This window comes from Echinococcus granulosus, assembly GCF_000524195.1.
Source record: "Echinococcus granulosus chromosome Unknown EG_S00018, whole genome shotgun sequence".
NCBI lineage: Eukaryota > Metazoa > Platyhelminthes > Cestoda > Cyclophyllidea > Taeniidae > Echinococcus > Echinococcus granulosus.
In genome coordinates, this window is record NW_020170398.1 from 64,642 (window position 1) to 84,776 (window position 20,135).

The 20,135-nt window shown below is 39.8% G+C and overlaps 4 protein-coding genes across 4 annotated transcripts; 2 read left to right on the top strand and 2 right to left on the bottom strand. All coding sequences in view use genetic code 11, as the record gives it.

Moving 5' to 3' along the window:
- Positions 1 to 1,624: 1,624 nt before the first annotated feature.
- Positions 1,625 to 9,215, bottom strand: EGR_03420 (U3 small nucleolar RNA-associated protein; the record flags this gene model as incomplete). The annotated part of the gene is made up of 6 exons (XM_024492669.1): positions 1,625 to 1,846; positions 4,110 to 4,595; positions 7,670 to 8,237; positions 8,513 to 8,901; positions 8,938 to 8,968; positions 9,166 to 9,215. 6 exons carry the CDS (start codon positions 9,213 to 9,215, stop codon positions 1,625 to 1,627), a joined length of 1,746 nt encoding a protein of 581 aa, XP_024352802.1.
- A 411-nt stretch (positions 9,216 to 9,626) lies between these two features.
- Positions 9,627 to 15,520, top strand: EGR_03421 (inner dynein arm light chain, axonemal; the record flags this gene model as incomplete). The annotated part of the gene is made up of 8 exons (XM_024492670.1): positions 9,627 to 9,647; positions 9,726 to 9,756; positions 10,080 to 10,161; positions 10,432 to 10,522; positions 10,818 to 11,156; positions 11,499 to 11,660; positions 12,455 to 12,695; positions 15,306 to 15,520. 8 exons carry the CDS (start codon positions 9,627 to 9,629, stop codon positions 15,518 to 15,520), a joined length of 1,182 nt encoding a protein of 393 aa, XP_024352803.1.
- A 1,813-nt stretch (positions 15,521 to 17,333) lies between these two features.
- Positions 17,334 to 19,013, bottom strand: EGR_03422 (Nucleolar protein; the record flags this gene model as incomplete). Its single annotated transcript, XM_024492671.1, has 6 exons — positions 17,334 to 17,358; positions 18,385 to 18,510; positions 18,546 to 18,585; positions 18,623 to 18,791; positions 18,828 to 18,933; positions 18,964 to 19,013. 6 exons carry the CDS (start codon positions 19,011 to 19,013, stop codon positions 17,334 to 17,336), a joined length of 516 nt encoding a protein of 171 aa, XP_024352804.1.
- A 251-nt stretch (positions 19,014 to 19,264) lies between these two features.
- On the top strand, positions 19,265 to 19,774 carry EGR_03423 (NADH dehydrogenase [ubiquinone] 1 alpha subcomplex subunit; the record flags this gene model as incomplete). The annotated part of the gene is made up of 5 exons (XM_024492672.1): positions 19,265 to 19,282; positions 19,303 to 19,362; positions 19,398 to 19,514; positions 19,547 to 19,612; positions 19,673 to 19,774. The coding sequence occupies 5 exons, from the start codon at positions 19,265 to 19,267 to the stop codon at positions 19,772 to 19,774; spliced, it is 363 nt and encodes a 120-aa protein (XP_024352805.1).
- Positions 19,775 to 20,135: the final 361 nt, after the last annotated feature.

The following is a 20,135-nucleotide window of genomic DNA, read 5'->3' on the forward strand; positions in this document are numbered from 1 at the left end:
TTCCTCGTGTTGATTTACTGGAGTGGTCAATCACTCAATAAATGGGAAGTAAATTAACTGGGGCCTTAATGGATTGATTGCAAATGACAATTTCCATTAGCATTTCCAAAGAAAGTAATGCATGCTACTAACCTATTTTGAGCCCATCAAACCGTAAAATGATAAAATATGCGCTTTCTCACCGTTAAGTGGTCCCCATTAGTTGAATCAAAGCCGATTTCATGCTTCAACAATGAGAATACACATTTGTTTGACAGTCTTTACCAAAAAATATTTCGCGATTGAGGAAGAATAACATTGGTAAGCTGGAACGGATGTTGCAGAACCTTGGAGCTTTGACAGCGTTTCAGAAAGCACTCGTCTCTGATGCTTAGGTTACACGAAATTGATGAGCATGCTTAAAAATAATTACCTGGAACACGATTACTGCTTAAAGTATTAAGGGAGTTATTTTTAACGTACAAAGAGAAGATTGTGCTGCCCTAGTCCAAAGAGTCCGTGCGGTCAATCGTAAAATTAAATCGGAACCATTATTGTTACAAAGTACGCAAATGGCAAACTAGTCTGCTATTTGATATTAAACAACCAACTTCATGTTGACTGCATCAAGCTTAACAATTAAGAGTTTTTTGTACTGCAAAGGCGTATGTCTATCCTTCCAGAAGCACGGTTAGCTCTATAGTCGTGTAGAAGAGCAATTTTCGTGAGACTACAGGAATGTGAAGCTAACGAATTTGGTCATGAACCACATACATCATTGGTGACATCTCAAAACATTATTCTCTTTTGAAAACGCGGCCAGTGGTGAACACTCTGAATGTGGGCTGAGAAACTCCACTTCGAATGACCGTTAGAACGTTTTCTGCCAACAGCACACGTGGGATGCATAGCTTACCTTAAATAAGCCTGACGCCACAAATACAATGCATTAAATATGGTAACAGATTGCACAAAATCATACCGCTGATAGAGTTTTGAGTGCAAAACGATGAACGGATACGAAGCAGCCCTGAGCTGGAGATAACTGTTTTTTTAGTTTTTGAGCAGCAGTTGAACTGGTGCAAGTGCCTGATGATAATCAGCATCATGGCGGAGCAACAAGACCTTTGGGCCATGGTGATCAGTTGCGCATTGAGAACCAGGCGGAAGACAACTACTAACCCTGAAGGTGAGCCCAATGTCATACAAGAAGCTGAGTTGGACCATGCTCAACAAAAAACAAGGTTTACGTCTAAAACTCGGCACCAGAGCAGGCCAACATTGAACTATTTAAAGCGACTTGACAACACAAACTAAACAGACGAACTTCAGGAATGAGAAGGCGTTGTATGACTTTTCCTTCTGCTTAACGATAGTTAATAGCAATTAATTCAAACATCAAACACAACGGTAATGATCAATCAAAGACAGAAACCCATTTTAGCTAACCAGACAAAAGATCGCTTCAAGCGTTGGAAAACGCTTAATAGAGGCAAGCCAACCCAACCATGGTTAGACAACCTTCTCTCCATCAGGCATCACACAAACAACACTGCCACTCAATTTAACCCATCCAGAAACCCGACAACTGTCAGGAGCATATTTACAGCAGCAACGCTTTATTGACACAATCCCATCTATCAAATCACACTTTCTTCTTTCCTGTCAGTAACCGAAGAGCATCTTTCTCACGTAGTAGGGCGACGTCCTGACTGATTGGTTTGATGACTCGACCTGCCTTGAGGATGACTTTGGGTTTAGTGAGCTCCCTGTGAGCTGCTTCTGTGGTCCACTCGCGACAAATTGGCTGTGCCAACGCCTGCTCATACTGCTCCGGTTTGGCATAGGGGAAGGGAATCGTTTTAACCTGTTAAACAATAGAAAAACGTGAGCATTAATGCTTAGTACAGCGTGAAAGAGGGAACGTACTAATATGTAAAAACTTTTTTTGTCTATTGAAGCAGATGATAAACAATGATAACCCACCAATGAGTAATCAACTTTGACTACCACCAATAAGCAATTCGAAGACAGGCCATATTCACATTTACCATATGGTAGATGATGCTAATCCTGCATGGAAATGGGTCCGAATGTCATAAAATCTCAAAATAGAGATAATTATGTAGGTCAACCTTCATGAGGGGTCTGACTTTCCTTCAAATAACCCACGATTATGGATAGGAGGTGGGGGAAAAGAACGGTTGCGCTTAAACAAATAACCAATTTGCGGACAAACTTAACGCCCGGCCCTCGAAAATTTATTGTGGTGTACTACCTGGTCTTTGAACCATACAAATATTCCCATATTTTGAAAGCGGTAAGAAAGAGTACAAATTAGCAGAGCAAAACACAAAAAAATGAGTTCTTTGGTCGCCAAACTTTGTCTCAGTATGCCTTGGGACGGTGGCATTCAAGTTCCTTCCATAAATGCCCAACATTTACTTCTAAGGATCTTAGAATCACGAATCTTGGGGAGTAATCTAATGCCACATCAAATCCACAGTCACCGAACAGCTTAGCATAGTTCCATGCGATCACACCATTTATTGAACGAAATTGCAAAGTAATAGTTTTAGCCACTGTGCAGAAGAAAATCCTTGAAGTTTACCTCCAAATGCGAAGTGTTTTCGAATGAAAGAATACAAGAAGTTGGGGCATAAAAAAGTGGGGCAGAATGATACGTTCACAGTGAACGTAGATAGGAAGGTAGGGAGACAGTGAAACACGCAGAGTTGCACAAATATGAATATGCCTCATGGCAGCTAACTTCTTCCTCTTGAATCGTGTCTTTTGACAAAGGAAAGGAGGAGGCGATGATCAACGCAAGAGCAAAACCAATTTCTATGCAAAAATTTAGAAAAAAAAACTAATTGTGTGACTGCGCAACCGATCAATTTCTGTAAACTCCCAACTAAGCATACCAAAACAATTAAAGTGAATAGTAAAGCAAAGTGCCATCTCAATAAGTACACCAAGACCAATAAAATGAAGAACACGGTGGTCTTCAAGCCATCCAGTGCAAACTTAGAATACCTTACGCTAGCATGATGATGAAAAGAGAGGAGTTTCTAGTTCTCTTATACGATAAATAACTTGAGGTTACTATGATATTCTTTGGATGGCTGCTGCAGATTGACAGAGTACATGAAAGTGATTTGATTCCAACTAATCAAAATCAACATTCACCAATTACGTGAACATTTTCATGCTCAGTTCAAAAGAGCGACTTTTAAATGAGAGATAAGGCAACTCTAGGTGGCTATGAAAAACTCGTGGATTTCGTCTAGACCTAGATGTGATTGCTACGAAAAATGACAGGGTCGCGAATGAGAAAAATGCAAGATAGGATTCGACAAAAGCGTTCTCCATGCAGTTTAAAGCATCTAGGAGGTTTGAAAGTCTTGGTTGGAAACGGTGAAGGTGGGAGGAGTGCTAACTGGCAATCTCAGTCATATGACTACATTTCCTTTGTTAAGCTGAATATCTCCGCAAGTCAAAGCAATAAACTTTGTAAATTGCACCTTTTGTGTCCAAAAGACTTACTAAAAGTAAACATTCATTTTCAGAATGTGTGCTTTGCAGTGAGGTAAAGCTTAATCCTGAAAGATTCGAAAGGATCCAAAATAACTACAATGGACTTCTAGATGTAGGGAGCTCCACAATTCCAACTACATCTATGAATCTGAGAAACGTAGACCCAAGGCTATGGCTGACTAGGAAAAGCAGAAAGACAGTTAGGAACGCCAAAAATAGTGATTAAATTTGCCCGCCAGCACCCTACTTAACGTCAGCCTTCAGTTTAAGCAAGCCTAACCCGGGTGAATGCTCAAGCAACTGTTCACAGTAAAGCGTGTAGCAAGCACCCAAACTCCCGTTTCCTAAGCCTGGCGAGGAGACTACATTGTGAATTATAAAGTACAAAAGGTTGAGCAGAATACTGTGGGAGGTTGTCTATAACAGAGCTGACTTTTGAGCAGAATTAAATTAATGATTTTGAATGCCAAGAAGGTAGCAAAAATCAGTTACAATACAAACCACACGACCTAAAAAGTCATTCTCTGCAAATTGAAACATCACCAGATTCTGTGTTTTACTGGAAAACGGGTGAAGAAATCAATCGCGCATACCAAATGCTTCCTGAGCTCCTCATTCACCCTTTCTTTAATGATGACCTTTGCACGTCCAAAATCTCTACGTTTACGCTTAGGCGCCTTAATGAGGCGCTTGCGGCGGAGTTCCTCGTCCACCGCTTCGGTGCCAGGACCGGTCCATCGATTCCACCCGGGCAGGAAGGTGTCTACATCCTTCAGTGCCTCCTCCTCATTCACTGCACGCTTCTCCGCCTCGAACTCTGCCTCAGCCGACTCCACTCCGCCCACCTCGCCCACTGCCTCTTGGAGAGCAGCAAAGAAGTTCTCGTCAGTAGGGTCCAGGAACTCATCCGTCTTTGCATCGGAGTTAATGTTGGTAGAGACGGTGGCGGACTTTTGGAGCATTTCGTCAGAAGCGAGAGTGGAGAGAATAGTCGGAGCGGCGGGAGCAGTGTTAGTCATTTCGATATCATCGCCTTCGTCCATTTCTGTGGAAGTAGGCTTTTGTGGCTGATTTTCGACCTTTGAAAAGAAAGGATGATAGACATTATGCTTACGTATGAACAGTCAAACATTAAACGATGCATGGAGTTTGTAGCAGGTTTTAACGGGATTGAGTGAAAACACATTTATGACTGACAATTTGAGATGGCAGTGCGTACTAGAGCATGGAGACCGTCGACTGCTACTTTAGAACCGCATTCCCCGACCAAGTGATTCTCAAACAGCTGGTTGTGGACCTTAGAGGAGGCTAGCACATCAACAAACTCGCCCACTTTTCCCTATTTTCCTATTAGCAGCTCCAAGTTTTTTGACTTCTACCTGATAAATCTGGCACAAGGAAGATCGCCTGTGAGCAACGAAAAAAAATAATTCGGAAACTTATGGTAGACTTGTAATAGTAAAATTCAATATCACTCCCAAAGATAGAAACAGTTTTTTGTAACAGGTCTTCGATCTTGAAGTGCATAAATCGGCACTATCATTTCTTCTCTTTTCCGCTTATGAGACCAATTTTCCCAGACAAGTCAGATCTAGGGACTCTTCTTATCTTACCTATTCGACTTTATTAGCAAAATTTTAATTGGAGATCTCCGACTGCTATCGAAAAGAATCAGTGAGCATTATTATTGATACTTAAGCACATACGCTATCAGCGCCATATTTAGAACACCTAATTTAATGGAAATGAATGCGAAAGATAGAGAAAAACAGGAAAAGAGATTAGTGTCGCATTTAAATTAATAAAATATCTCGGCTGCAATGATCAATTACCCTCTGAGTTCCTGGTGGCAAAACTGTCAATATTAAAGTCTGTAATCGTAACAGAGAGCCAGAGATTGGCTTCCTTAATTCCACTCTCTCGGGAAGAATCAGTCCTGCCTTCCACTGTTCTTCAAACTCGAAGAGGACAAACTTCATGCAAGTAGTGGCTCGCACGCCAGCACCCTGCTCTTCCTTTTATTGCATGTAATACCAGGTTCCGCAGCCACTTCGCGGGTCCGGACTTTCCCCATTAAACAAATTCAACTTCTGTGGCAAAATTATGAAATGTGGGACAAGTAAGGTTTTAGCGTGCAATGGGAAAGAACCGAATGAAGCCTCCGCTTGAAATTACACCATCATTTTTTGCAGTAGAAAGCCAGTGCTTAATGTTTTAAAATCCCTCCGCTTTTCCCGATTTGATTAAATGAGTTTCTGAAGTAGGGTTATGACCATAAGAAAATAAGGCAACCAGGAAGCAGCAAATTTTCGACGCGAAATCCCGACATCAGAAAAAATTGCATTGGTTCCTAGCTCTGGAAATAGTATCAATATCCCATTTTTGACATCGTAGCTGCCAAAAACAATGCTTCCAACATTATGTTGTTTGCATTTCTTACTCTCCACCGGAAACCGCCAAATAACTTTAAAGTCGGAAAAAACACTGAATTTCTTTTGTTTATGATAAGCCCTTAATCGAGAGTTACTTATGACATCCTTCCTGTTCATCTTTTCAAGGGTCGAGACAGCAGACATAACACCATAATAAAATTAATTCCAATATTATATCCGATTTCCCGAAGTGCAATCCTGAGGCGCACAAAAATAGAAGTCTGTTAACGAATAGAAAAACACTTAGCATTAAAAAAGCATCTAGACAAAGACAACTCTCCGCCTACCCTACGCGCAAGCGACCTTTAGCAAATCGGAATGGCAACCAGAATAAGTACTGCACTGACGGCAAGCAGGTCGACGCGACTACCTGAAAAAAGTAATGTGCGGAAAACACCTACAAAAGGGCGTTTGTGATAATACTGCGTAGATCAATGGGCTGTACATATTTACGCCGCTTTCAAAGTTTTTTTTTCCGCTAAAGCCAAGGTAGAGGGCAGCACGGTTAAATTTAGGACAGAGGACGGCACAAAAACCATCACAGTGATTAGGCTTATTAGCTGTAGCTAGACACCATTAAATGAAGTTAAAACATCAATTAGAAGGTAACAGACAAGCCAGTCTATTTCTTACTTTTAGGTTTTAAAATAGGCATGAAATGCAAAGTTTGGGTACTGGCACCTTTTAAAGGGCTACGAGGCTTTGGCGCTAATAAAGGTGTAGGTTCAAAGGGAGGCCGTACCAATATACTAACGCTGTCAGAAAAGAATTTTGGTTTTTTAACACGATACATTTCCCTACTGCATACATATTTCAATTCCTACGTTCGCATAGTGAGGTTAGACAAACACTGTCCAAGGATAAAGATAGGAAAGTGTGACTTCAAATTTCGTTAAAAGTGAAAAGGGAGCAATGAATATTCGAATGCAGCTATCAGTTGAGGTGCTCGCTGGGGCAGAACCTTAACAAAATGTGGAAAGGCATACAAAATGGTGCAGCAGACAACTTGAGTGCATTCGAATCAAGTGATTAAAAAATAACTAATTCGAGGTGAAAATAAACAAGCTAGACTATAAAAGAAGGTTCGAACAAGGCAATTTCCATTAGGGACAAGTAGCAACAATAAATTCACCATGACAAATTGTAAATTGAAACACTGATTAAAACGGAACTATAATGCAAAGAATATTTTTTTCAACTGGGATATCTACTGAGGCATTTGGAGGAACAAAACAATCCTAGTAAGCTATATACTCGCCACAAATATCCAGCTCACATACAGCACTATTCAATTACAATTATTTTAAATAACCACATATTTCAAAACTCTTCGATGGTCAAGGTCTGCTTTTAAAGTTCTTTTAATAACGATTTTTAACGCATGTGCAACATTAAACTGCCATCCAATTTATCACTCTCTAGTCCCTTGATAAGAGTTTGCGAAAAATGACATGTAATTTACGCCCAAGAACTAAACAGAAAGATCAGAATCGAAAAGGAAATCATTTTGCACTATGAACAATTATGTCATCTTTGTTACTTAAAATTAGCCAGTAGAAGCAATACACATTGTAATTTAGATGTTGGCAATGCACAAAAGGGATGTGTAAAAATAAGGTTAAGGCCTCTAACCACAGAACCAAACGACCGTGCTCCAGATGCCAACAGATTGTCACTTAATAGGCATGACAACTCAGTAAGACTTTAGAAATAGAAGTTACCTTAGCCCACCAACTAGCAAGGTAAGGAGCTATCTCTTCTTCTTCCTTCATTTCCTCATCATCAACCTCCACCTCTTCCTCATCAGTTTCCTCTTCCTCCGAGGAGCTAAGATCAATGTCTGAGATCACAGAATCACTGTCATCATCGTCACCGTTATTCTGTCGACGCTTTGTCAAATCCCGAGCCTGATCGTGCATGTTGGCCACTGCATCTCTCGCTTCCTTGTCATACTTCGCCCTCAAGCGTTGCATTTTCGCAAATTTGCCACCCGTCTTGTGTCGCAAGCTCGCTCGCTCCTTGGCGCGAAGCCGATCCGCCTCAAGCAGGCGTTCAGCGAAAGCCTGAGGGTTATTCTTACGCAGAAGGGCAATGTCCTTTTCAAACTCTTTCATGATGCGCCGCTTTGCGCGACGGTGATAGTTCTTGCTCTTAATCCGCTTTTGCAGCTTAGCTTTGCGAAGCAATGCCACCTCTCGCAACCGCTGCTTCATTTGCTCGGAGGCCTTACGACACATTTTATGAGCAAGTTTCAACTGCTCTTCAATTTCCTTATTGACAGTAGAAACACTAAAATAAACAAAAACAGCATTTATTTACGGCAAACGTCCTAGAAAATACCTGATACGCATGGCATCCTTTACTTACAAGTGCTAAAAATAAACATATGCCCAAAACAACGTAAGAATACTGAGCATAAACAGACCAGGGGAAATTTTTCAACTAAAATACATAATTATATAAAGGCACACACCTTTCAGATACCAAAGGCAGTAACGTGAGAAACTGGCATATTACGGGAGTATTATTGTAATGAATTCAGAAAGCAATACACCTAAACTCACGGCTGAGCTGTTTTTCTATACAAAACCTTGAAAAGTTTTCCTTGGAGAGACGTATCATCTTCTTTTAATGCCTCCAATGCCTTATGCTGCTTAGCTTCCCTAGCTTCATCTGAGGTAGGAAACTGAACGGCATGACTCTGAAGTGGAAAGATTAGCTGATCTGCCAAACGGTTCTGATGAACAGGACCCTTCCACAGATTGAGGCGTTCTCGATTTAAATTAAACTTAATTCTGCGGTTCTTTTTCTCGTCGCGTAAATCATCTGGGACATTGAGGGGAGTAGAATCATTCTGTAAGCGCTTTAACTGTTTGGACTGTCTTGATTTGTTACCCGACTTAAGTTTCAGTAAACCCCACGCATTTGCATCGGGTAATGCTGGAACATTCGCCTAAAAATAATTGATGGAATAAAATAAGCGAACTACCATGTGACCAACGGCGACAAGACGCGCGCCACTATGGGACCATTATAAACGTTTGCCAGGCATTGAAAATTTCCCTAAGATATGATTTGTCAACACAGGTCTCTCTCTATAAAAATGTGCATATAAAGGTCGTGAAGTTAGGGTGGCGATAGTTTATAAAAGGGTTAAAGGAAAGCCACTATTATTCGCCTGAATTTCCTTCTGAGTTTGTTATAAATAAAAACATACATGCTCATAGTGGTCAGCACATTCGCTAGAGTTAAAATGACACTTGCCATCTCTTGATACTAATATTACAAAGTTTTATTTCTCCTACCAATTCCCTCTTCGGTTTCTCCAGCATGTCTAAGCGACAAATCGGCTTATTGATCCTTTTTAAATCGTGCAATTTAGTCGGCTAAGGGCATAAATATAATTCCTGACCAATTTTTGCGGGCTTCGATTTAGGAATGGTTCATAATTATATCTATTATCTATTAATGTTTTTATTATGTGAGAGGCAGCACCAACCAGAACCAATATTTGAACTCCACATCAATTTCTGAGTAGTCATTACATGACATCCAAAAGTAAGTCCATTCAAAGTAGTCATACGCTGTAGCTCATACCCATGGTCATGCTACCATGATTTATTTGTATTTTGCGATAACAAAAAAGCCATGCATTAGTTAGTGCTGCAATCATTTTCAATGTGGTCAAAATCAGCACTGGTATTGCCCTTTATACCGCCAATGTAACATAATAGTAAGAGATTTATTTATGAGCCTAGGTTTATAATGGTAAATTAGGCTCAGGAACGTAAACATGTTTCATACACAGGTATCTTTAAAAAGGAAAAAAGAAGTACTTCTTGCTGTCTTTCACTTTTAGGGGCGTGATTCTGACGATCTATAATGAACATTTGTTTATGATGACATCTTGCATCTTTCACTGAGCAAGACTCTGCAAAATTTTTTGTAAAAATATTCACTAATTTTTATTTTAAAAGTGGTTCCACTGTTTCGTGAATTGCGATCTTATGCGATTATCTGTTATTGCGTACATATAGTTGGCATATTTTTTAATTAGACCGTCGCGATACCTGCTTACGCCTGATATTGTGTGCATACTTTTGCTTGTTTTTAATGTTTGAATTTTTGTAGGCAACGTTACTGACGAGCTGTATGAAATTTTTAAAATGCTAAGAATCAGATACAGCATTTCGCCATCCAGGAAACCAGTGAGGTGCGGTCTAGGCTACTACTCATAATTTTAATCCTTCCAAAAAGTTATTAGCAATGGTATTCAATGAAAGTGTACTTTATTTGCCCTCAGGAGGGTTAATGTTTCCTCTGGGACATGAGCTATTAATAATTCAAAACACATGCTGCCATAAAAAATCCCATGAATTCGCCTTGGCATTTTACCTTCTGATTTTTATCAAATGTTTGGTAAAAAACGTTGAGAAGGTCGCCGTTGAGTCCAAAGTTCTAATTGAGACATTGCTCATTTTAGAGTAGCTATACCTTGCGAAGAAAAGGTTGAGGACTGCCTCTTTGTCAAATACAACACACCTGTTAGAGTTGAAAGGAAAAGTTACCTCGAAGTAAGATTGTATATTGTAATTTCAAGTGAAGTACAACCTTTAGTGAATCCATTTTGCTTTTTTCGTAAACATTTAGGGATATGCACTCCCTTACTATTTTTCGAAAATTTCTGATATATGATGGGAAATCAGCATTAATAAGTTGAGGTGTTTTTGTACCAGGAATTTTGTAAAAGAAATTTACGTAGATTAAGTAAAGCTTAGCTGATCTCCATTCACTTTTATAATGCTCACCAAAATGCAGCGCACATCCAAAACTTCTAAATATTTTCAAACATCATGTTTCCCGAACTAGAATGAGCCGGAAACCAACGATCGCGTGCGTGCAGACTCTCCAAAAGTATCGGCATCAGATATCCCTGCAGACTTCTGTAAAATGATGATTTCCACAGACAAGCCAGCGGACGAAAAGACCATGAAGTTGCTCACGCAGGAGTTTCCGATGCGTGTCAAACGGGTGGGGAATGACGTGTACGCTTCCACAGTGCGGGAGACTCAGACCTCGCCCATGGAACTAGCTGGTCTCCTAAACGACCTTCGTATGACTCTCAAACAACGAGCGGCCAGAGCACGTCCCCTGTGCCATGTTCGTGAGGAAACACTCCACTGTCTTGCCAGAGAATTGCTTAGGCAGGTGAGCTGCGTGCTTTATCATCTAACGGCATAGTCCTAAATTTGAATTGGAAAAAAACGGGCTTACCTTTAAATATCCGTAAAAAAAGACAAATCCTTTGGTTAAATATGCAGGTGAGAAAGCGGCAGCCTCAATTTATGTCACTAGTCATTTTACAAACCGATATTTCTGACTTGAATGTATAACAAAGTTGCCTGACGAATGAACAACCATATAAAGCTTTGTAGACGTGCGTTCCACTTGATCGAATTTATAAATTAAGGTAATGCTATCCTGCTCACGCAATTTATAAGTTCTTGATATATCCATTCCCATAAGTTATTTTTTGTCTTGCCTATCTAGCTTATAATTGACTGTCCAGAGAGGGGCCTACTGTTCAAACAAGTTTTGGAGGAACATTACAAATACATCGAATCTTACAAAGTCCTTATGCAACACAATGATGCTTTCATGTGTCGGAAGAATCTCCAGGCTTTTCACACCAGAGGTACTCAACTTACAAAAGTAAGTGTTGCCGTGACTATGAATGAGTCTTTGCACGCTTTAATCACCTTTCCAAAAAATTATCCCAATTCTTCTTCACACTCACCTTTCAAATTTAGAAGGGTGGATGGTTGTTCCCCCATTATCGTCACGTAAAATCTATTCCTAAGGTTTCTTTAAGCAGTTCAGAGGGATGAGCTTAAATGGCGGCATGTTCAGTCTATAAAAGGGGTACCTGATTAAGTTTTTTAGGAATTTTCAGTATCTTACACGAAAGTTTCATGCGCCTACATATTTCTACTTAACAGTTACTTGCATATTTCTAAAAATATATCGAATTGGAATTCCTTTTGAAGTTGATTAATATCTGTAGCACTTATCTGTAATTCCTGATAAGAATGGAAAATAGCACCATCGTGGTATTGAAAGCAAATATTTTGTTTGGCAGTTGGATCTTTATCTATTCTATGAATTACTTCATCACTATGTCTGGGTTCTACCTCTGCCCCAGAATACCCTAAGCAGGCTTAATAATTGACACTAGTATCCCGTCTACCTGCCTTTTATCGCTCTTTAAAGCGACGAAAATAACTTCCGTTTTGAGCATCATAACATTACCAATTTAATTCACGAATCGATCATAAGTGGAGCATTGATGTTTTATAATAATAATCAGTATATGTGGTTTAGACGTTTTTAAAAAACACAGACTTTTAAATGCATAGCTCAAGAGCCATAGAGCTCAAAGCGTTTCAGATATTGCAAAACACCTATTCCTTAAAGTAAAGGAAACTTTCATTACTCTATCTGTCTAGGTACAGTACCTAGAGGACGAAATAGATGTCTTAAAACACCAGGCGAAGGCGCTGAAGGAGGCTGCGGATAGGCTAGAGAAGAAGTACCAGGAGGATAGAAGGAGCGCTGAAAGTCAAAGGCAAAATGAACTGCGCTATCTTCGTCAGCTGGGGGAACAACTCAAGGTTGCCATTCTAGTCGTTATTTTTAAATCGCTGCCTATGCCCTTCAGACACGAGGCGTCTCATTCCTTCTTTGTCAGTCTTCTTATTACCGCTTTAAATTAATTATTTTAACAATCCTATTCATTTTAAGAACATTTAGGCTGTATTTTTCATTCGAAAGAATTCGCTCAAGCACCCGAATATCATATCAGTTAGTGGTGTAGCAACTTCATAACTTCATGCTGTAGTTTCATATACGTCCCTACCTTTCACTTTAGTTTCTTTCGTTGCTTAACTATTTACCTCGATCCTAACTCAGACCTTCTACAAAGCCGATTTGCTACCGGAATTATAATCACCTTTCAACTAGTAACTTCCTTTTCTTAATCATAATCTCGTCAAACACTTCGCTTAATGTTTTTTTTCAATTGCTTACTTTGCGTCAAATTCGCAGAGTAATGAGCTAGCTTATATTGGTTTGGTGTTTAACTATGATGTGTCTTACCTTTGGCAAACAGTGATACGAAATAGTATGAACAAAGTAGGGCCATCGCTTTTCTTGTAAGGCGAGTGGTGGAAAGTTGGTTGCATTAAATGTACTAATGTGTAAACAAGTGGATTACCTTTTCTTTGGTGTAGCTGGGCGTCATCGTAAATGCGCGTGGCGATTGTCACCCACCCCTCTTAAAACAAATTCAAGCATGTTTAATCGCCCTTCAAGATAAAGTATTTTGTTTTATTTTAGGGCCAAGTTGAGGTCTTTCTGGCGGGGAGCAGTGAATAGTAACAAGTCCAAACACACTCTTTTGTAATCACATGCTGCGAAGGAAGCATATCGATATGTATTAAATGTAGTGTCTAAATAAACAATTGACCCTATTTATGCACCTGGGCATTATCATGTCATTGGAACACAACTATGAACAATTGTTCTTAGGCTAAGTTTATAGCCGTTGAACTTATTTTTGTGTCTAGCTCTAAGTGACCCGTGTCTATTTCTAACTTTTCTTCCGCCTCAACTCCAGATATGAGTTTCACCTAATTTCTAGCTGATAATTGATGTCTCCCCCTAATTAATATTTCTCCAAGCTGGTGGCCTTTGAGTGGGTTGTTACTGTGACCATTAGGCCCCTCCTTGCTTTTTTTATCGAGATAACTAAGTCGTTACATGCAATCAGGTAGTCTTGGTAAATGCATTAATGCAAGCTTTTGAAGTGGTCGGTAGATTTTATTCGTAAGGAATTCTGCTAACAATGAACATGTCCACGTTGGCGTATCATAAGTGTACGATACGTTTTGTGAGTTGTAAGCTGAATGTTATAAGCTTACACCGTCTTTAACGATTATCTGTCAAAATCTCTTCAAAAAAGTGAATTATTAAAGGGAGCTTTATCATCGGTACGACATGCATCAGCAAAAAAATATGAGAGGAGATCTTAGTTTCTTTCACTGACAGTCAAAAATTGAGGTGGAATTTAATGAGGTCGAGCAAGTAAACAGCTATCTCATTTTCAACGGGCTTTGAAATGCAAAAAATACATAAGCTGCAATCTCCGACTCATGTTCTGACACTAAATTTAACAAAATACCGGAGTTTGTATCATTACTTCCAAACATCTACTTACAAACGCCAGAAAATGGGCCTACTAATAAGCTCTCCCCTTTTGACGTGGTTTGTCAATGACTCGATGGATTTATGCTGTCACTGATAGACTAGCGTTCGAATGTAATTGTATCTTTAACGTTGATATACCTTAATGCTCTTCTTGATCTACGTTTGTTTTTTTTTCTTATTGAAGAAATGAGAAGAGTAGATACCATTTTTTGAACAAAACTTTTCTGTATCTGTCTTTTAACCCTCTTGGAAGTTGGTCCGACTGCATTTGTGATTCCCCTGAATGTGATGCACTGTTGTGGCAATCGAGCTGCCCTCGACGATTGAAAGAATCAGCTTGATACTTTGCTTTGTTGGAACAGGCGTCCTTCTCCTGCATAACTTTTACCATATCTTGAGCATCTTCAGTGTTCCTATTGTCTCTTGCCCCAAATCGACTATCAAGGCGGCATTTAATTGCATTGAAATCAACCCTAAGACATGTTGTGTCAGATAATACCCTTCCCTAAACAGGTTTGCTCATAAGCGGGACCGACCTAAATGGATACACACTCCTCTGATCTCGTTTCTCTTTTTTGTCCGGTTGTCACTTTGTATTGTCTACTAAACCACCCAGGCTCCTCTCTAGCTGTCGTAATGCATTTGCACTGTCATCTGTTCCCATATCAGTGCTTTTACCAGCTTTTTTTGTAAGCAGCCTTGATTTGATATAAACATCAGTGAGACTGTATCCGTCGCATGGAGAAAACCTGCGTAAAGCGTAGCTCACCTCTTTGGCACCAAAAGAAGGAAAAATGTCTGCAACCACACCTATTATTGGCGAAATGTGTAGTGTTGAGGTTACACAAACCACATGAACACGTTTTTATCGTTTATTGCACACGAATAAAGCCTTTTTTGCTTCTTACTCTTGCCCTTTAAACGTCAAAAAATCTGTGCTCCTACCGGCCAATCAGGAAGTAGTCTGCTTATAATTGGTAGGGGAGATTTTAAATAGCCACATTTCTGTCAGTGAACCACTCCATCCCATTATGGTCTCATCACGTTTCCTCTGCGTCGTCGGTATTTGGACCTTCCTCCACATCCACACAGTTTTGAGCGGAGTGCCGATTCGACGAGGTCTGTACAGGGAAGCCTTTGGCGACTGGATGGATGAGGTGGATGGGGAGGAGGGGGATACCCCCAAATTCGCTCGAATGGCCCGCATGCCCATTGATTTCTCCTTCAACAGTGACCTCGCGTTACTACGGCGGATGATTAACGAGAATAGACTACATGGGCACAAACTGTTGGCTTTTGGAAAGTGAGGCACCTACACAGGATAAACTGCTTTCCCCCATCCCCTATATTATCCGTACTCTCTTCCTTACGCCAGCACTTTAATGTGCCCTTGAACATGCAACACAACAACACTCCCTTGTGTCCTTCTATTGAATTATACTTATTTCTCGTCTTGCAGCTTTATTAACAACAGTTTCAACTCTTGGTCCAGTGCAAACAAACATATTGTTAAAAAGACGGTTGTTTTGTACGATTATATGCTTTGTGGGAGCATAAGCTCATATCTGACGGGCAGCCTTTTCCATCAATACGTTTCCTGTTTGTTTAGGTCGTCTATCTCTGCATCAGTTAACTGTCGTGAGACAAATCGAAAAAGAATGCCCAACAATACCACAGAGTCGCCATTTACACAATAAAATCGGTGGTGTGGTTCAAGGGTAGATGAAGTAATCTTAGTTCCCACGGAGCAGACACTGAGATTGGCATGTTTTAGGCAGTAGACGCATTTCTGTACCTCAAAATTCACTAAACTCATTTTAAAAGCCGCTGTGACAAAAAAGAAAATTGATAAAAATCTCATTATTTCTTCATGTACTTGTTAAAAAATTCCGAAATGAACCACCCCTTTATATCCCTGCGTAGTGGTAATTCCCCTACTCAAGCAATGCGGTGGTGCACTTGCCACGCTAGATCAAACAAAATAATCAAGTGAATTTATTCAGTTCTCGTTGCGTCCTTTAAAGTGTTTAATGAGCATACTTAAAAATAAACGCAAATAAATGTCATGACATCTTCCCTGCAGCAATTTCTCAAGAGAGTCGAGGTAAAACAGTGCTAAGTTTTAACATTTTTTGAGCTTATCCTTTATAATGCAAATTTCTCAACTCACGTAACTTTTTGGTCAAAGAGGCGCTAAGGTAATTCTGCAAATTTTTAAGAAAGGAAATTGGTGCTCCCACCCCTTGGAGTGGCCAACTGTTGTAGTAATAAAGCAAGTAGGCTTGATTTGCAAGAACAGTGTCAGCTAAAAAACTTTCTAGGCCCTATTTCCCTTGTAAATTAAATGTGGTTTAAATTTTTGTACTTAAATAATCCAACTTAAGCGATTTAGATGATTGTGTCTATGATAATTTAAACAGTCATTGTGATGGTCGTAACATACTTGAGTAAGCATACCTACCGACACTCCATAGCAGGGGCCATTATCTTCGGCGTTAGACAATAAATTACTGATGGAGCACTTCCGTTAGCAACGGATATTGTTACGACTTAATAGCAATGTTTGATTTTTTAAAACAAAACATTGTTATTGGTATACCGACATAAATAATTCCAGCTGACTGGGTTTGATGGCTTGTAATGCAATTAAATACCATTGCATTCATTTATATAGCAACGCGATGAAAAGCGCCCTGTCATCTATGAATACAATCCCAAAGGGCAAAACTTTTGCTTTTGTAGATTTAAAAGGCTTTAATGCGAAATTTTCCGGACATCCCAAAGCTCTGGGATCACTCAAATTAAAGGAATTCCCAGGGCAATCTTACCACTTTCACGGGCAAATGCTGTAATGTCAAACGAGGTTTTACTTAGACAGCATCGTTAATTAGCAGTGGTTCATTGTGCAAAAAATACTACAAATACTACTAAGGTAAAATGTTAAGTAATGCGAAATAATTAATTTCACTTCTTGAATTTAGCGGTCTTACTCCCCGTGGGTATGAGTGACCCCCTGAAATTTTGTCAAATTAATATTGTTTGATTCTTGCAAAATTTACGACTTATGACCTATCAGTCAGAGCACAGACGGCTGAGAGATCGTCAATGCACCCTTACGCTCTAGACTGCATTCGGACCAGTGACTCTGATAACCAAAAAAGGACCAATTGTAGTCACATAATGATAAAAGGCAAAAAAATACCGCTTTCGCAAAGCGCATTCAAACCTTACAGAGAATAAGGTAGGAACCCCTCGGCTTCCCGCTTTACCACCACACCACCCGGGGTTTTAAATATGGAAATGAAATCCAGGAAGGGCGTCTTAGCCTCGCCAAAAAGCAAAGGAACGTAAGCGACAGAAATCAAAATCTCCCAAAATAAAAGCAGTTTCGAGGGACCTGTTGGTCATTCGTAGGACATGGTTAGAAAAACTAGATTAAAAATGCTTTCCGAGACATTAACTTTGACTACAATTATGCTTGTTTTCAATTACAAATCGCTCCATAATTCTCTATCTTCGAAGAAAAGGCAAAATATGTAACTTACTATGAGATTGGTACAATAAAAAGTGGTTCAAAAAGTTGCCTTCGCACATATTGGCCCGATGCTCAAAAATGAGGCCACTTTGGGGTCGGAAAAGCCATTAGAAACTTGGAATCATCGACACCGTTGATCAGAGGATGCAATCTCCTTCAAGATCTGTAGATTATTAATCAGGTAAGCACGTGGTTTGCTGTATCAAAACCACGTGGGTAGCCGAAATGCCAAAAAATGAGGCTGAGAACCAAATGAACTCTGATGATTAAAAAACTGTTGAGTAAGGTACAAATCGAGTCCAGTGATGTCAATAAACTACATCTGAATTGTTTTGAGGCAGAAGCCCGAACAGGCTACTTGGCAGACAATCGGATGAGACCAGATTGGATCAAAACGCCATAATGGCATTGACAAGTAGTGATAAAGCCGTATACTTTTTACAAACCATAGATTTAGTGAGCAAATAGGAGACCATGATGCCCATCGCAAGAGCACCTCATAAGCAGAAGTGGTGCAATAAATAAAATAGTCGCACACGAAGGATTCACCACGGCAAAACCCAGAATCAAATCAAATAAGAAAAGTTCTGAACAGTTGGTTTATTCATATGTACCATTTATACAGAGCAACCTTACTTCCGACGTCCAGTTTTTTTCATTTTCTTCCGCCCATTACTTGCCGCATGAGGAGCTCTCTTTCTCTTCTTCCACAAAAAGTTCCTTGGATTCATTTTTAGAGCCTTCTTCAGAGTTACATTACCACTTAAAAGAGCGTAGGTTTATTATAACAGGCCTACAAATTTGTGGTCGATTCTGGTTTCAAGTCAACATTTCCCTCTTTATTCTACAAAAACGGGTCGCTAAATGAATTAACTTGCATTTTCGCCCATAAAATAATGCGACTGAGCAATATTAATCTCCTCAATACTAACTGTGTGTTCTCCCGCGTCCGTAGTTGTGCGTTTGGAGACAACATTAAGGTCATCAGCAATAAAGTTTGGCAGTGTAACATTTTCTAACTTCCTCATCAACTCATTATGATACTAAAATGGCGTTGCGGGAAATTGCTTATTACCTACAGCTTGCTTGACATTGCGAACTTCTTCTTTGAGCTTATTCTCATTTTCCAAGAGCGCTTTCGCGCGCCGCTCCTGTTTGCGTTTGCGAAATCCTGTCAAATAATCCCTAAAACTTAAAAGACATTCAATAAATTACTTGCGTTTTTGCTCGTCGAAAATAATGCACACCTTCTCGCGTCTACCCATGGTGGGCCGTGTGCACACGAGGTTAGAAGAGGCGCGCCTTCACCAAAGTTAAAGTAGCAAAGCCGTGAGTCTCGTTATAAGAATTGGCAAGCGCAATAACCCAATATAAGAGTTTTAGTCCGCAGTACCAAATCGGCTTAAACACAACCTTGCTTTTCAGAGATTTGTGATTTGGTCTAGGTAAAACATAATGATAATAGTGTCTCCGCATTTTGATTGGTCTGTTACCGCCTGCTTTGCGTGTGCTCAAGATGCAAGCCCTAAAGAAGGTTGTTTCTTTTCTTCGTAGATTATATTTGTTCAGACCACTAATCTCGCAGGTCTTGCCGTAGCGAAGGCCCCACATGCTGTAATTACCTCATTCTACTTTACTTACTCAGCTAGTCCTTGAAAGCGGCCTACAAACGCATTTTGGATATTGTGAAAATGATGCCTGAAACAGCTGCTTACCGAGTTCACACCGAAAAGGTCGTTAGCGAACGTTTGGCCTTAGTGGAAAAGGTTTCTTTTCGAAAATTTGTACCTAGTTCTAGACGCCGAATGTTTCTGATTTGGAAAAGAAAATCGATTGTGGCCAAATTGAAGAAGTAATAGTTCAGGTAGTGTTGTTACTTACTGCGTTGGTCTTTTGTAGTGATTTATGAGCATTCATTTTTTAGGCCAGAAACGAATACGAACTTGCAAAAAATATGCTGAAATGGAAACCATGGGAACCACTTGTTCAGGAAGCCCCGCCAAATCAGTGGAAATGGCCTATGTAAATTTTGCCAGTTTGCACTCTTGTTAAAGTTAATAAATTGCTGTAGAATCTTTAGAATACACTTTTGCTGCTGAATTTTTGCCTCAAGTATTCTAGGTGATCACGGACTTGCAATATCCCCCTAGCCTTTTCAACGGGTGGACAGAATATTTAGCTCAAAGCTTTTGTTTGCCCTCTTTTCCTTGAATTATGATTGCTTGGTTTTTCTAATTGTCTTATCCTGTGATTAATTCCTTCGGCATCTGTTTTATACCCTTCTTGGTTTTTTGCTACTATAGTATGGCGTTTATGGATTCCAATCTTAAGATACGTGACGGTATCCGTCATCTCTGCAATCCTAAAATCTGGCATTCGTGAGGAAC